This window comes from Protomyctophum parallelum (genome assembly GCF_964188405.1).
Source record: "Protomyctophum parallelum genome assembly, chromosome: 14".
Classification (NCBI taxonomy): Eukaryota; Metazoa; Chordata; class Actinopteri; order Myctophiformes; family Myctophidae; genus Protomyctophum; species Protomyctophum parallelum.
The window spans coordinates 40,831,911-40,849,931 of record NC_139709.1 but is presented as its reverse complement, the minus strand read 5'-3'; the positions used below and the strand labels follow the sequence as shown (position 1 = coordinate 40,849,931).

Genomic DNA, 18,021 nt, shown 5'->3' with positions numbered 1-18,021 from the left:
TATAAAGTACTCACAATTTGTCCCACGGGTGTTAGTTAGTAGCAGCGCCAGCGATTAGAATTGCTGCGTCCCGCGTTGTTTAATAAAAAGCATTTTTGTCCGAGCGCCCCGGCTACTTTTTTCAAACGGGATCGTTTGGGAAATCCACAGTTGCACACCGGGAGCGCACTCGCCTATTAGTCTGTATTGGCAGGGCGGTCAGCGTACCTATATCGAACACACCGAGTGCCAACCTCCTCCCGACCGATAGGGGCGCGTAGTTGAAAGCCAATGGCAAAATAACACCTCGGATAAAAATGCTTTTTATTAAACAACGCGGGATGCAGAAATTCTAATCGCTGGAGCTGCTACTAAATAACACCCGTGGGAGTCGTGGGACAAATTGTGAGTACTTTATATTTGAAATCTGAATGTTTATATATACGGAAATCTTGTAAATGCAGCGAGCGCAAAAAACAGGGTGAAGTTTCTTCATGACTCTCGTATGAATACGAGAGTCATGAACCATGGCTACAATTACAAGAACTCTACATAATTAGAAAATGTAGAAGAATTGTTATTTTGATTTGCCTGGTATCTCTTCTATGGTACCAACGTCAACACAGCATGGGATTGTGGACAAAACTTTATCCAACGATAACAAAAGTCTGCAGTTTTGGCCTTTGGCTCATCAAATGGTGGTCCGTGGCTTAAATGCCAAAAAGATAATATTGTCACGCCTCGCTCCTCTGCCTTTGTATTTGAGCATTGACTTAGGTCCAAACCACTGGACTAATATGTGGCTTGACCTTAATGGTTATGTGGTTGTTTTATGTTCAGTATTTTGCCATGTCTTGTTCTGTTTGGTTTTCTGTTACCCGGTTGTTTTTGTGTATCTTATTTTGTAGTATGGTCCCTAGTGTTTCCTGTCTGCCTAGTTGCTGTTCCCTACCTTGTCTCACCTACCTTGTGATGTGTCAGTGTTTTCACCTGTGTCCTCTTTGTCCTGTTAGCCTATCCTGTGTTTGATTGTATTTTGAGTTCACCTGTGTCTAGTTAGTCTTTGTCTATTTATATACCCCAGTTTGTTCAGTCCCTTGTCAGTTCGTCATTCCATGTCAGCGTGTTTACTGTGTCCTTGTTTTGCCTGCCCCATTTTATGGGAAGTTTAAGTTTATAATTTAATAAACATCCTGAACTTTGAATCTTGCCTTTTGGTCGTACTGCTTTTGGGTCCTCTGATCGCACCCTGACAAATATGGGCCTTACCTTGATATGAAAAGGGTAGAAAACCACTAGCCGAAATGGAATGTAACCTATTGACACCTGTGTTCAACAACACGGCTGCAGTGAAAAAAGGTCTGTGTAGAGGAGTTAAGTTTGGAATTTACTTTACTTACTGTGTGTGGTGTGTGTGGGTATGCTAAAAGAATAATTCCTCCAGGTCAGGAAGAAGTCGGCACCCTGGAATCATGGAGTGGTTCCACTGTAACCGCTGCTTCAGGAGGAGTGGGCCCAAGTTTTCTGTGTCCAGCTGCGGTCACATCTTCTGTGACGGATGCATCAACCCTAGTATGTATGAGAGCTATATTATTTCCTCCTTCCTGACATGCATGCCCGAATGTAGTCTGCTTGGTATCGTTGCTGTACGGAAGAAACCATCTAACTCCATTTTTGAGGTTTTTGATTTTCTTCCCCCAATGATATTGAAAAACTCCATTGGATCCTCAAACTGCCAAACCAGCTAACTCCACCCAATTAGCCATCTTCTCTCTCCATAAATCAGTAGCCTACTATTGAATACCCTTTACGTCTGTGTGTTGGTTAAAAATATATTGAATCAATGAAAAGTATTAAAAAGCCCTAAGACAAAAACCTCCTATAACTCCACTTGAGCTGGATGTTTTTTCATTTCCTGAAAATTTTACATTTTGGAGTTGGGTGCGGTTTCTTCCGGACAGCAGAGATATGGTCAAAAATAAAGAAAAGCAAAAGAAAGCTATGGTGTCTGATATGGTGATTTCCTGTTATCCTTCAGAACAGTGCAACATATGCCGAGCCAGTTGCAGTTACCTGCCCATCACGAACGATGTTGGTATATTTATTAATATCTGAACGCATTGTACATTTAAGTGCTGCCAGTTGAAAATCTTCCTCATATGATCCACTATTCACTTACCCTTCTAGATGAAGCCCCAGGAGAAGGTGTTTTTCGAGGACCCTGTGAAGCTCATTCAGTCACGTCTGGAGCACCTAGCACAGGTGCAGATCCATCGCTATAGTACCATCCAGGGTTCTAATACGCAACACTCGCTGCACTACCATTTCCCCTCTCAAAGGCCCAGTCAGTTGAACTATCGCCAATTAGAGCAGTGAGTCTCAACCAGTGGTCCTTGAGAGGGACACTTAATTCCAGGTGGTCCCCAGCTAAATGATGGAGAGTTGGTCACCATAATGGACCCTTGTAGTTGTAGATCTTTAACTCTTGAGAGTGTAAAATGAAACCAAATGGATCCGTACGGGTCCATTTGCTTTCATTTCATGCTCTCAGGAGTTACAGTATTGTTAAACATCTGCATTACGAAGTGTTATTTTAACGTTGTGCCTGTTACAGTATCTCTCCTAATGGTACCACATCAATACAGCATGAAATTGTGGGCAAAATCTTATCCAACGATAACAAAATATTCTGTTTTGGATCTGCGAGGTTAAATCTCATCAGACGGTCGTCCGTTGCTCAAATGCAGAATAAATAATGGACCTTGATATGAAAAAGGTTGAAAACCACTGGGTAGAATGACAGATTCTCATTCCAACTTCTTGTCTTAACAAAGACCTGTGTCACTGTCACATAATTCTGGAGCCCTGAGTTATTGTCCCCGTTAACCGTGTCCACTTTAACTTACAGATTGCACAGTTTCAACGCAGACAGAAGGAGAGAGTTACGGAGTACTACAAACACAAAAATGTGGAATTGGAGAGGCGTCTTAAGGATGTCAATGAACAGTGCTATAGGTTGATATCATTACTGGTTCCTTTACTCAGTGTACTTTGGTTTATAACATAATGCTACCGGTACTATAATGTACCACTTTTGGGGGGGGTGGCGGGTTTCAGAGTTGAAAAAGAGTTGAGAAGAGAAAATGCTGAATTGAAAAGGCCTCTTTCTCAGAGGAGGGTAAGTCTTGCAAGATGTTCATAACACTGACTAAATTGTTAGTTTCGGGACAGTGCACCTTATGTCTAATTTAATTATTACACTATTGCTCTATCATATCATAGGCTTCACCATCAACAGGACAAATGCACGCAACTGGGTAAAATCTAAGTTATATTTAAGCATTATGCACTTTAATTATTGCAACATTAATGCATCATTCATAACTTACTTTCAACAAGAAGGGCTGAACAGAAATGTAATTGTAAACTTTTCTCTCGTATAGTGCTCGAAGGATGTCACTTCCAGTGGCCGTCACGTCCCCAGGTACAGTAAAACTAATGATTAATAGATATTAATCCACTCCTAAAATATGAATGGCTTGTTTAATCCTTCTCACAAGTTGATTGAACATTACCTAAACTTCTAATATAATAAACTTTATTTGCAGTATATAGAACCTTTCTTAATGTTTACAAAGTTATTTACAGAATTAATAAAGTATTCATTGACGTTTTCATTCACCAGTCACCCCGCAATCAGGAACTAGAAGGTATGATTGCTATTCGTTTGATTCAGTGTTCAAAAACACCGGTTTTCAATCAATTGCTGCGATTTCTATAACATCTTGGGCCCAAATATTGAATATGATACCTACTGTATCTACTGTTCCTCAGTCACACAGGCTCAGCTGAAAGGAGGCCAAGAGAGAGAGATCCGAGATTCTCATTCACAGTAAGCCTCTTATAATAATAGTAATATTTTACAGTAATACTGATTCTGGCGCAATGTTTGAAGAGATTGGTTGAGCTAGCTGAATTTGCTGAAATTGCTTAAACAATTGGAGAGATTTAGTCCTTTTATGTTGTCTATTGTTGAAAAATAAACGTCATGTTAGATTTAGACCTTTCAGAATTATAACTTTTTGCATGACATGGAATGAAAATAATTAAATATTTGTTGTCTATCCTCAGACTCCTCCTGGATCAACTACCTCTGTCTCCAGCCATAGTTCAACTCTTAACGAGCTTACACTTAAGACGGAGGGTGGAGGTTGGAGGTGAGATTTATTGCAGATGAATTGATTACAGTATGGAGCTGGGATTGAGTGAATGGACAGAGAAGTGACTGACAGTATGATAACAGAATGATAACAGAATGATGACGGTACGAGGAGGAGACAGTGGAGGAGCTTTGGCGTGGGCCCCCTGGGGACGGACCAGAGCCTCGGTTCGGATCCTGCCTGGCGGAGGCAGGGGGGGCTCTTGAGCCTGCCCCCCTGGGGCCGACCTGGTGGAGCCTGCTGCTGGGCGGTCGTCGGGGAGGTGGCGGGTACCTGAACGGAAGCACAGATGAGCGAAGGGAAGTGAGGACCGTTTATAAAGGGGTGCGGACAAGGTAACGCAGATCTGATTGGAGCAGACGGATGATGGAGCATTACAGCTCTAAGTTGAACTATCGTTAACAACTAAAACTTCAACTCTTAACGAGCTTACACTTAAGACGGAGGGTGGAGGTTGGAGGTGAGATTTATTGCAGATGAATTGATTACAGTATGGAGCTGGGATTGAGTGAATGGACAGAGAAGTGACTGACAGTATGATAACAGAATGATAACAGAATGATGACGGTACGAGGAGGAGACAGTGGAGGAGCTTTGGCGTGGGCCCCCTGGGGACGGACCAGAGCCTCGGTTCGGATCCTGCCTGGCGGAGGCAGGGGGGGCTCTTGAGCCTGCCCCCCAAAAGGAATTTAAAGAACATACCTGGAGGTCGTTTACCGCTTGGGTTGCCCTAGGGCGCCATTGGACCGCCTGGGGCCTGGAGGAGAGAGAGAGGAGCCTGCGGAGATGGGACCTTGCAGAGGCGGATGGAAAAGAGAGAGTGGGGTTAGTAGCGTAGGAGTGGACGACCTCTCGGCAGAGGGTTGCGAGAAGGAGCAGTGGCGAGAACTTTGGTTCACCTGGCGATGGTGGTGAGACAGGGAGACTCCCGGCGGAGGAGGCCCGTGTGGCCGGAGGACGGGTCGACCGTCGTTTAGGAGGAAGTGAGTCATGGGCGTCCTGGAGAGGGAGAACATGTTTAGAAGTGGGCAGAAGAGGAGGTACCCGCCACCCGACACATCCACCAGTCAATGTAGGTACCGCGCTGGAGGACGCCATGGACTTCTGGGCATCGAGCACGGAGGCGGAGGAAGGTCTAACGTAGGAGGAGAAGGCGTTGGACGACCATCTGCCCAGGGCCCGCAGGGTCGGGACAGAGACGCCGCTGGCAGCAGCGGTGGTGGCGGCGCCGATCCTCAGAGAGTGGCTGGAGTAACGGTCAGGCGGGAGGCCACATCTTTGGAGCAGGGAGCGGAGGTGAGAGGTGAAGGCGTGCTGGTGGAGAGGGAGACCATTCGGGAGGCTGAAGAGAGGAAGGTGGCCGGAGGAGCGTTTTCTGGCGGAGAGGAAGCGCAGCATGGAGGAGAAGGGGCAGAAGCTGCCGGGGACCTTGGCCACCGAGACGAGGCAGCCTCTGTGGTCACGGTCGGCTTTTGAGTGTTTCAGAGATAGGTTGAAGCAGGTGGGGGTGAAGCGCAGGTCGGAGACGCAGACGTCTCTGGAGGGGTCGAACGCCGTGGACCTGGTTGTGAACTCGCCTACTCTAAGGAATCCATAGAAGGCGAGGAGAAGGGCGGCTTCGAGGAGGAGGTCTAAATACGGAGTGAAGACTCCTTTCCTGAGTTCCGAGACGAGGGAGTGGAGAATGTTTAGAGTAATGGGGAGACGCTGGTCTGGGGCGTGGCGTGACGATCGCTGAAAGCCCTTTAGGAGGAGTTTGATATATTGGTTGGTGAACAGGCTAGGGAAAAAGGGGTCATGAAGGCGGGCGTGGAACTGGACCCCTGCTAATAGGCTGTTCATATAGCTGTGGCTGAGGTGGTTAAACTTGAAATTAAAAGTGAGAAAAGGGGCGACGGTCGAGACTAGTACTGGGAAGAGGGGAATGGAGTGACAGGCGCAGAACTGACCGAACTTGCGCCAGGCCGAGGCATAGCAGGAAACAGTGGCGGGGGAGAAAGCGGATTTAATATAGATGTTGGTGAGAGCACGGAGGTGATGGATGTGGGGCATCAGGACAGAACCAGTTCTCGGTGCGCCGGGCAGATCAGGGGGAGTGGCTTGGCGGAAGGGCATCGCCGGTGGAACTCCTGGAGTTTGAAACGAGAGAGGCAGTCGGCGATATTGTTAAGGTGGCCGGGGACGTGAGCTGCGCGGACCGTGAAGTTGAGCATGACGGAGGACCAGGTGATGAATCTCATAAGGGGCATGATCTGATTGGAGGAGGAGCGGCCTTTATTTATGACGAAGACTGTGGCCTCATTGTCGCAGTTGAACACTATACGCTTGCGAGCCCAGCGGGACCCCCAGAGCTTGCAGGCTACGGCGATGGGGTACAGTTCGAAGTGGGCTATAGAAACCGGTGGCTGAGTTAGTTCGACGGGCCATCTGTCGGAGAACCATTCCCTTTGGAAGATCCCCCCAAAACCTGCAGAAGGCGCCGCGTCGGTGAATAAGTGCATTTCGTGAGCCGGAGTTACGGGGTCGTGATAGAAGAGGGAAATACCGTTCCAGTCTTGCAATAACTTTGACCAAAATGAGAGATCGGACTGACAGCCTGCGTCTAGAACAACTACGTCGCTGAGGGAATCGACGCTGCTAGCCAGCTCCAGCAGCCGGGATATGAACGAGCGGCCCTGGGGAATTATTTTGATTGCATGATTAAAATGACCCAGAAGTGAAAGCAGCTGGCGCTTGGTGCGCGGTGAAGCGGCGCTCTGGATTAATTCTTTGACACGAGTTAGCTTTTCCAACGGGAGGGAAGCTTTCATTTCTACGGAGTCTAGGAGGATGCCGAGAAACTCGACGGACTTGGCCGGGCCGACTGTTTTTTCGGACGAGAGGGGAACCCCTAGGGCGTTAAACGTTTCTTTGAGTGAACGGAGGCTGGTGGGGGGGGACTGGGAGGGAAAATCTATTAACAGAAAGTCGTCGAGAAGGTGGAGGACGAAGGGTAGACGGTTAACGTTCAGCAGAACCCAGCAGAGCGCCTCCGAAAGCTGGTTAAAAATGTGGGGGCTGCTTCTACAGCCAAACGTTAAGCGAGTGGCGAAATAAAACAAGTTCTCCCATTTAACGCCGAAAAGGGACCACTGGGACGGATGGATTGGCATTACTTTAAAGGCGTCTGTGATATCTGCTTTTGCCAACCAAGCGCCTTGGCCTGCTATTTTAATGAGTTTTATTGCGTCGTCGATAGAAGCGTAATGCAGAGAAAAGTTTTCGAGCGGAATCATGAAGTTTACGCTGGGGCACAGGTCGTGACGGGGGGCTGACAGATCTATGATTAAACGTTTTTTCCCTGAATACTTTCGCGTAGCGATCCCGATGGGATTGCTGCGAAACGGATTGAAAGGCGGGGTGGGGTAGGGCCCTACCATGAAGCCTTTGAGAACCTCTTTCTCCAGGAGAGAAGCGACTATTTCTGGTTCTGACAGGGCAGATTGGAGATTAGGAAACACGTGAGAGTGAGTGAGGGGTGAGAGAACGCCGACGCGGAAACCTTGCGATAAGCCTGTGAGAAGATAGTCCGTGAATACTGGGTCGGGGTGAGATGATAGAGCGGCGGATAAAGCGTGAATGTGGATGGGGGTGGAGGGGTGGCTACTTAGAATGGTTTGGAGTATCGAGGAGTTTTGTGAGATGGACCCTCCCTGCTGGCATCCCTCGGAGGGCGGGTTCGCCTCGGGCACACGGACTTTGGGTGGGGGTCTTTGCAGTAGCTCTCTTCCGCGGGAGTCCCTCTGGCCCGGGGGGGGCTGGTCCTGGGGGTAGGGATCTTGAGAATCGAAGGCGGAAGGATTCGAAGTTTTTGGGCGGTTTTCTTTTTTCACAGAGGGAGCGAGAAACACGGACTTGGGACATGATTCGGCGGAGTGATCTACTTGGTTGCACAGATGGCAGGTAAGGGCCCTGTGGCCGCCTACGTGCAGAATGAGCAGCTCTGTGTCTAGGCACGCCCAGTTGAGTCTAGAATTGAAGCGAGCGAGGAAGTTAGCCGCTTTAGCTGAGAAGGCTTTATGATAATCGTAAAACATGGGGCCGCCGTATCTACGTTTGATTTCGCTAATGAGAGCGAGGTAGGAGTCTAACTCGGATCTACGCTCTGGGAAGGCATCACACAGGGTGTCCCTAAACAGGCCGAAGGCTATGACGAAGTCGCAGAAGTCGAGGGAACGGTTAAGGCGGGGATCGGAGGCGCGGAACACGGCAGAGAGCTGGTCGGAGCCTACCAGCTTTCTGTCGCATTCGGGAGTGGGGAGGATGAGAGAGGCTAGGTTAACGTCCTTCCCTTCGGTTATTTGGGCTCTGAGGTGAGAGGAAATGGCGGAAAAGGGAGAAATGAAATAATTACCGGCAGGGGCAACTGGCTGGGCGGAGGAGAGTGTGAACCCGGACCGCGGGTGGGGTGGCACTGGGTTGTTTGGAGGAGGAAAAGAGGACGAGAGCGTGGCGCTGCCGGCCGCTGGAGGAGGGAGCACGGGCGCTTGCTGAGAGAGCCGTGATTCGAGTGCCCCGACTGCGCTGGCCAGGGTGGCCATGGCTGACAGCAGCAGGGCGGTGGAGTCGTGAGATGGCGGCGAATGCGGATCTTGAACGGGGCCAGCGTAGGCCTGGGAGCCGCCGGGTTCGTCCTGGGTGAGCTCGGCTGAACGCGGGGTTGCATTTTTCTTTTTACCCTTACTCTTGCCTTGGCTGGGGGACTCGTGCTGCTGAGTCTGCGAGGACTCGATGGTGGCGAGAAGGAGATCCACTAGCTGAGAGTGGGTTAGGCCCCGTTCGGGAACGATGCCGTGGCCGGAGAGCGCGGCGTAAATAAGTTCGTCTGGCCAGGAGACGTACTCGGCGGCAGCAAGCCTGGAGCTGCGGCGGTGAGAGGTGCTGTCATCTGGATCTGACATGATCGATGGAGGTTTACCTGACTACCTGAACGGAAGCACAGATGAGCGAAGGGAAGTGAGGACCGTTTATAAAGGGGTGCGGACAAGGTAACGCAGATCTGATTGGAGCAGACGGATGATGGAGCATTACAGCTCTAAGTTGAACTATCGTTAACAACTAAAACTTCTCTTCATGATTATGAATCAAGTAAGTACATTTTAATAATTGTATTTATTACAATTACAAATGCCTGTTGTATTTTCACAATTTAACACAGGTGCTCGATCAGAGACAAAAACAAACAAACCTCCATGAATTCGAGGCATCATGGGGTGTATAATTGAGAAATTGAGAAAATACGTTTTTTTGGGGGGGTGAACTACTCTAACTTTGACTCGATGCAACTATTCCTCTAATCATAAACTCAACTATGCATGCACGTTTGAATTAGACTTTTGAAAACATGTACAAATTGTAAGTGAACAAAATTATGCGTTATATTTAGCTTGAATTAAAAAATAATTAATCTCTTTATTTTACAAAAGGAACGCCCACACCACCAACCAGGTAAGAAACACATTTCATGAACTACTTCATTACATTTCCTGACAATGTACGGTCGGGGAGCATACATCCTTAGTCCCTTCTGTCAGTAAATACATCTTCCTCCTTTTCAGGTCAGGCTATCATCTGTCGCCTGAAGTCTTCCAGCAACGCTTCTTGAGCAGTGTATCACTCCACTCCCCTAGGCCTAGAAATGGCCTGTAACAAATGATGAAACTATTCACTCTCACATCGGGGGTCAGTGTGTGGCCCTGTCATAACTCATGATTGAATGTCTGCCATGTGGTCAGTATGGACATAGTCCTCTGTGGTGGTGGGGGGGCTTCTACCAAGTTCACATATTAAGGCCTTCTACCAAGTTCACATATTAAGGCCTTCTACCAAGTTCACATATTAAGCTTATTTTGTGGGATGCTGATATTATAGAATATCCTGTACCACGGAGTGATGGGACATTTAATTTGCATTTATTTGCTCATTAATCAATAAGTTGATTTAGCCGTTAACTGCTACACAATCCCACCGCATCTGGGGGATGAATAACTAATAACTTTGCTGTTTTGCAAGTTTGTGATTTTCTGAGTAATTCAACAGTTATTTTCTTTATTTCTTTAGTATTTAATACTATTAGTTATTTGGTCAACTGATACTTCTGTAAGTTTGAGTTAAAAGCAACTAATCTCAGTTGTGTGTCAACTTATTAGGCAATAGTCTGTTTTATAAAGTGCAAGATGCCATGTTTTTGTTGTAAAAACATTTATTTTAAACCTTTTTCAGTTTGAATGTCTATGAATAATTTCTTCGTATGTTAAATTCACAATATGTATTGTAATAGTTTTATTAAATACATGTAGTGACATACCTGAATCTGACACATTTGTGCTTGTAATTAATCATTTCAGTCAGTAGAAATAACATGGTAATATTGCTTTGGATAATTTCATCAAACCCAACGTGCCATTTATTGGTTTACATCAAATACACCATCTTCTATTTTGTCTAGGAAAGGAACTAATTTACTAGATCAGGTTCCTTAACTTCCTTTACGAACTATTTATCTACAGTATATCAACTTATTTACCAAGACCACTCCAGTCTCTCCTATCTACAAAGAGTTGTAATTTGAGACAACAAAAATACTGATATACAGAAAGCATGCGAGTGCAAATCCAAAACCAAGTTTGGCAACTTGTTTCACTTAAATGGACATTGAAGTTAGTACTCAATTTGCATTTTTATGACTTAACTTCTTTGCTGTCAAACTGCACGGGACAGTGCAAACAGCATGTACATTTGTAATTTAATGTAATGTACATAAATCATACACAAATAGTTTCTGATCCGTTTGTATGTTACATCACATTGCCTGTAAAATGAACCCATGAATCAGCGTATCAGTTGTTCTCAAAGTGTGGTCTGGGGTTCCACAGGGTCCTTGAGGGGGTTCCAGGGGGGCCACGGCAAGATTATATGTAGCTTCAAAAGCAGTTTATCCCTGACTATTAAATATATTAAATATTAAAAATTTAATATATTTTTTGTGAAAATGTGGAACATTTGTGAAAATAATGCAATAACAAATCCTTGCATGGGGATTGGGCGGTCCCTCGTACAAAAACAAATCTAATGGGGGGTCTTTGGCCAACTACATGTTAATTCTGAGTTTGAGAACCACTGTTATAAATAGATTAGATAAAGTTAAAAACATAGCCTGCATATAGTCTATAGGCCTATTAAACAATGAGTTGAACTTAAATCAGTAATTTCCCAGACCACTAAGCAGCAGATGTATCCACAGGGGTTTCAGTTACTGATGATGAATCATACAAATTGTTGTAAAAGGACAGGCTGGATTCACTTCCATGCTGCGTACCCTGGAAGAGAACAGAAAAGGGTTTGATCGTCTCATATCAAGGGAGGCTTGAACGCACAGGCTGGTGTTTAAAATCGACATACTTACTTGTATTTTACAGTCATAAAGATCAAATACAGCGTTCTGGACGATTGCCTCATCTGCCATGGATTGATGCCGGTTGCTGATCGGGGAGTAGACAGAGGTTAAGTTAGAAAATCATATACTGTAGTACAGTATGTTACAGATATTTTCTCTGTTGTATTATTATTATTATCTATTATTATGTGATCATCATTATGATCATATTTATTATAATTGTTATTGCTATAATCTGCGTAATCAAAATTACATACGTGTTGAAGCACCTCCTGTAGACAGAAAGGACAAGCATGCAGCCAAGTCCAGCCAGCAGGCTGAGACCAACCACTAGTCCTATGACCAAGGCATGATCTGCACGCATGCACACACACACACACACACACACACACACACACACACACACAATATGGTACACGTGAACAACACTCAACTAATATGGGAAACAAGGGTCTCAGCTGACTCAAAAAGAAAAAGAAAGTCCTAACCACTTTCTACCTGTCGACCCAGACCCATCATTATAGGCAGTCGTTCTCTTAGTGTGCCCCCGACCCTACTGTCTCAAGGGTTTTAATTCATATAAAAGTTATAACCACTGAGGAGGCATGATATGGAGGCGATAGCGTTTACCATTATTATGTGGTGGGTCAATAGGTGGTGGTGAGTAGCACCAGTAGTCAGGTAGGATAGTGATATCATCCAAAGCCACTTTCCAACCACTGTCCATCTTCCTCTGATATACAAACAGCAACTGTGAGAAGAAAAACAGTCATTCAGGTTAACTGTTCAAATTCAAATGAATATCACAGGAAGTAGAAATTACAATGGGAAGGCAATTCTATCAGAAAACTTAGCCTATTAGCCTATTTTATGTCCAGACAATTAACAGGTAGAAGTTCTAAAATAATCTTCCAAAAGACACATGTACTGTAAAAGTATAGTGATGTAGAACAACAGTGATGGGAAAGTATTCAAAGAGTGTCCTGTTGGTATACAGCTGCTTTAATCACTACACCAAGGCCCAGGGTGAGGAGAAAGGCAACACCCTCTTACACTGTGTTCATTTATCAATTTGTACACTCTAAAACTGTTTAAGAAGACATTTGTAGAGTGCCTCAGGCCCTAATGGCCTGATAATGACCTGACATTAAGGAAGGGCATACAAGTTATGGAATGCAAATTTAACAATGAGTATTTTGCTGTGTACTGAATGTCATAATAATAATAATAATAAGATTATTATTACCGAGAATGGTTGGTAATGGTCAACAGACACATTGGCCCTCTGCCACTGGCTTCCCTTGTCCCCAGTTTCTGTCCATTTCAACATGGCTTTCCCATCTCCTCCCCCAGCAGTCAGTGTTTTTCTGGGGAACAGGATACAGTATATCGTAGGTAGTTTACCACATATACTATATACCACACCCTAATAAAATGCCTAATCTGGCATCATGCCATGATATACTGTAGGAGAACATTCCGTGGAAAAGGCTGCAGTGTGCTCCTTTACGCCATGATAATATTGTCCAATGACGAAAAGATGGTGGCAGCCGAGCTTGTCAATCTGCACTGAAGTAATATTGTTAAAGTCTTGGCATTGCAGTGTTACCTGTCAAATACATAGACATTGAGAGTCCCCACATGAGAGCCATACATGTGGTACCAGAAGGTGAGACAGTGCCCTCTTGTGGCAGGCTGGAATACGTCACTGATCAAAAAGGACTGGTCTCCCAACTGGCCCAGTGAGTTGTCCACATGTAGATAATAGCCTATATGGACAGCATGACAAAATAGAAGACACAATTACACATAGGCTACAGAACAAAATATTGGGAAAGTATAATACATGGAGCTAAAAGAAACATGTAACACAGTGCCTGGGCCTATACTGCTAATGGGGTTGCCTTATGGGAGAGTTAAGAGATATACGACTCGCCGCGGTCGAGGATGGAGTTGACTGTCTCTCGGTATACGAGTGAAATAAGAAGCATGAAGTACAATCACAGAATACCAGTAAGACGCCCTGAAGGCCAGAAGCGAGGTCGTGTGCAGGTCGAGCGGCAAGGTCGTGTGCAGGTCGAGGTCGTGTGCATGCATCCGCCTGGATGACGGCAGACTGCTGGGCGAGCGCTGGCGCTTTGGCATGGGGGGTCAGATCAACATATGGAATGAATTCCGTACTGGCCATATATGGAGCATGTCTTGCGTGTACAGGGTGTGATGAGGTCAGATAAACATATGGAATGTCAGAACAGTAAGGACGGGTGGGGGCGGATCAACAAATGATGGAATGTCACAACAGGTCAGCTCCAGCCTCCATATATGGGGATCTAAGGGTTCATATGGAGGCTTGACTAACGGACGGGAGATGCAGGTTTTCATAGTAAATGCGACCTATGGTAGCTTTTACTGAGGAGTTTACTGTGTAGACCAGTGTCACCAGGTGGCACGAATGAAGATCTCTCCCTCCAGTGTATCGAATAACTATATGTACTTTGATGTAATGTTTTTTTTTTGTATCTTTCTAAGCTGGCTGTAAATGAATGTTAACAACTTTGTGTGAAATGTACTTCATGATTTCAAATGTAACACAGTGTGTAACCTTTCTGTAATGTCGACTCCACGCCCCACCGCTGCCATGGTGATGTCATTAAGTAGTCATTCCCAGCACCTGAGCTGAGCTGATTTGGAGCTCTATAAGAGCAACTTGTTTTTCTGTGATCCACTCTGATAGCACTGACAAAGGTCCCAGGACCAAACACTCACTATGAGCACAGCTGGTCCATTTTATTATGAGCATCTAAAAAAAAGGTCTCAGTCTAAAGAAGTTAGTTAGTTTTTAGTTAGTTAGCCAATTTCCCTTATGTTTTTGAGACTACTGCACCTGCAGTTTCGCTTGTACTTTAGACCAGTGTCATATAGAACAACTGGCTATGAATTGGGATTTGCATTGACCATAGTAACCCGACCACACTATCTTTTAACAACTCTTCTCTGAAATTCTCAGGACATCACTTTTGAGACCTGAAGAAAATGAGTTGAGAAAGGCTGTCCAGTCACCCTGTTCTGAGTTGGTGGTATGGTCAACAGCAGGCCCCGTGTCGGGCCTTGCGTCACGCCCTCTTCCCCGACGCCAGTCTCCCTGGTCCACCCCTCCACCCACGTTGCTCCAACCACACAGGCTGCTCTCGAAGTCACAGAACGCAGGAGAGGTGCACGGGCTGTCAGACACCCGCACGTCATCAAACGCCACGTCGCCCTCCTCAGTCATCACCGGGGTAGAAGCAGCCATTTTCACTCCTTCCACCACAATCTAACCAGATAGGCGGGGGGATGGTGAGACGGACAGACAGACAATTAAGGTGAGGATCTTGAAATACATATATTTACTTGTTAGTTTTTCATTCTTTTAATTTCTGTAAGGAATTCACTGAAAAAATTAAGCTTTACTGAAACTACTGCATGAACCGATTTATTCATTTATTTACATTTTTTTGACACGGACATAATGTATAAAACATATTTTAACCAAATATTTTAGCTCACATCACAAGTGGCTTATTTGAACCAACAAAATGGACAAACCATGCATAGGACTTCTACTTACCCTGTAAGGCTTCACGTGTTGCACCAGGGAGGCCTGGGCAAACCTCCACAGCCGGCCCTGGTCTCCTGCCTGGGAGAAGAGCAGGGCCTTCTGTCCGTCCTCGTTCTCCTGGTACACATTCAGGGTCCCCATCCCTCTGCCATACATGTGGTACCACAGCTGTACACACGCTCCTTTACCTTAAAGGGATTGTGACATTAAAAAAAAGGTTTTGGAATTGTTCTTGTTTTCTAATCTCAATTGCACCCAAAAAACATGAACTTTTAACATTCAGTAGATTTTCTGTGATCTGGGGTTTTCTGGCTCAAACAGGTGCTGATTTGCCGGCAGTAAGTGACATCACTTACTGCAAATCCCATATGTCAATGGGATTTGCCAGCAGATGTCACTGTTTCACTGTGTTGCCTGTTTTCATTGTAGCTCAAAAGGCCCAAAAAACCCCAAAGAAAACTTCAGACCACAGAAAATCCACTGAATGTTCAAAGTTCAGGTTTTTGGGGTGTAATTGAGCTCATAAAACCTAAAAGAAAAAAGAAAAAGAAAAAGAAAAAGAAAAAGAAAAAGAAAAAGAAAAAGAAAAAGAAAAAGAAATGAAAATGAATGTCATAAAACCTTTAACGGAGCCGGGAGGGAAATCACTTCAGTTCAACTAAAGAGTGTTTTGAATCAACTTACAAATGGGGGGGAACGGGGGGGCTACTACCTGCTACTACATTCCCACTTGGATCATGGATAAATTGATTGATAAAACGTGATCATTTAGCATTGAGGAAATTATGATTAATTATGATTAAACATTTCCTTAGCCAAAAAGTTCTCTCATATTTTGCTATACATTTGCCCGTGGATCCCTGTGAAACAATGTATAATGTGTTATTCTATTCTACTCTCAGTCCCAGTTTGTAAGATCACCTGTATTTAAACCCATTTTGGGCGGGAACCCATTTTTGTGTTCGCATTATGTTGTTATGCTTTAGCTATTGAAAAATAGCAGATCTACAAGCTCATAGCGCTACGAGCTTGTAGGTCTGCTATTTTTGAAAAATCGAAGAACGACTGACAGAAACATAGCTTTTTCAGAAAACTGTCAGGATGTAGAAGAACATTTTCAGAATCTGATCTCAGGTCAGAATGGGTTAAGTCAACATTGTCATTACCTGCGGGGTACAGTGGGGATGCCATTCTGGCTGTCTGGCCAGTCAGGTCGGCGACAGAGGAAGGCACATAGTAGTAATGGCCAGTGCGTGTGTGGGTGGTGTGGTCGCTGTCTGGTCCTGTGTTAGGGTTTGGGGTGGGTCCCCAATGTCTGATCCAATCTGAGTTATCATCAGGCTGCTGCTGCCAATTACAGCTGCCTTCCTCGAAATCACACACATCTAGAGGATAACGTTCAACAAAATCCTTAGAAAATCCTTGTATACACATATCAATATATCATTATAGGCATGTAAATAGATAGGTATATATAATTAGATTGTTACTGTAGATAGGTATAATTTTGATAATCGGCGGCTTACGTTGCCTACCATCTACAATAGCATTGTAGAAACATAAATAGGTGGCATCTTTCTATGCAGTGAATGCCTCATTTTAGAATGAAACTCTTAGTATTAGTTAGAGGTTTCTTGAGATGTTCTACACCAGTCGTTCCCAAATCTTTTAGCCCATGACCCAAAACAAAATGAGTCATTCTCCCGGTACCCAAACTAGTTAATATAGCAGATCTACAAGCTCACAACACATCGCTTCATGCCGTGTTGTGAGCTTGTAGATCGATTATTTTTACAACTTATTTTCTTATTATATATCTAATTTAATTTATGGAAAAGTTTTGCTTTTTTTGGGAATGTTTTTTGAAAATGTTTTGAAATGATGTAGGAAACAAAAAATAAGGGCACCCTAGCTCTGGTCCATAGCCTTCTACTGCTTCTACGATTCTGCCCTGCAGTATAAGGCTATGGGACTTTCAGTTTTAAATCTCAAATCTAAATCAGACCAGCCTCTCCTCTTTAGTGGAAATCTCACAAACGTTTGACCTACTCACCAATACAAAGCCAGGTTGTGTCAATAGAAAGCCTACTTTCCTTAGTGAGCCCCCCACCACACGTATTTTTTCCACCGGAGAACACATATTCTCTATGAGGCAGTTCTCTGGGCAATATCGGTAGAGGCCGCAGCGGAGTAACTAAAAGTATTCTTTTTCCGGTGGAAACAAAATCCCTTTTTGGCCAAAAAGTACCGTTTATATGTGTGGGGCTCAGAGTGCGTCCACTAAGGAAAGTAGGCTTTCTATTGACACAACCCGTCTTTGTATTGGTGAGTAGGTCAAACGTTCGTGAGATTTCCACCAAAGAGGAGAGGCTGGTCTGATTTCGATTTGAGATTTAAAACCGAAAGTCCATAGCCTTATACTGCAGGGCAGAATCGTAGAAGCAGTAGAAGGCTATGGACCAGAGCTAAGGGCACCCATAACAATGTGTCTGCGACCCACAAATGGGTTCCCGACCCAGTGTCTGGGAACCAGTGTTCTACTACACAGACCAGCCTCGGTATACCTGAAGCAGGACAGGGCCCTGGGGTGAGTGTGATGTCATCTAGAGCTATGTCTCCCGCCTCTCCTCCCACCGAAGCCTCCAGAATCACTTGGTGAACCGGCGCTAAGGTCACATGTCTCTGGGCCTGCCGCCACTCGTCCCCCTGACTGCCTGACCGTTGCCACACCTACAGCACAGGAAGGACCCTCCACAATGAGGATGTGATACTGACAACCTAATCAACAA

At 45.1% G+C, this 18,021-nt stretch overlaps 1 protein-coding gene across 1 annotated transcript; it reads left to right on the top strand.

Moving 5' to 3' along the window:
- Positions 1-1,451: 1,451 nt before the first annotated feature.
- On the top strand, positions 1,452-4,148 carry LOC310871314 (E3 ubiquitin-protein ligase RNF212B-like; the record flags this gene model as incomplete). Its single annotated transcript, XM_083782800.1, has 8 exons — positions 1,452-1,551; positions 2,018-2,070; positions 2,167-2,241; positions 2,888-2,994; positions 3,097-3,157; positions 3,262-3,296; positions 3,423-3,463; positions 4,111-4,148. The coding sequence occupies 8 exons, from the start codon at positions 1,452-1,454 to the stop codon at positions 4,146-4,148; spliced, it is 510 nt and encodes a 169-aa protein (XP_083638926.1).
- Between the last annotated feature and the right edge of the window lie 13,873 nt (positions 4,149-18,021).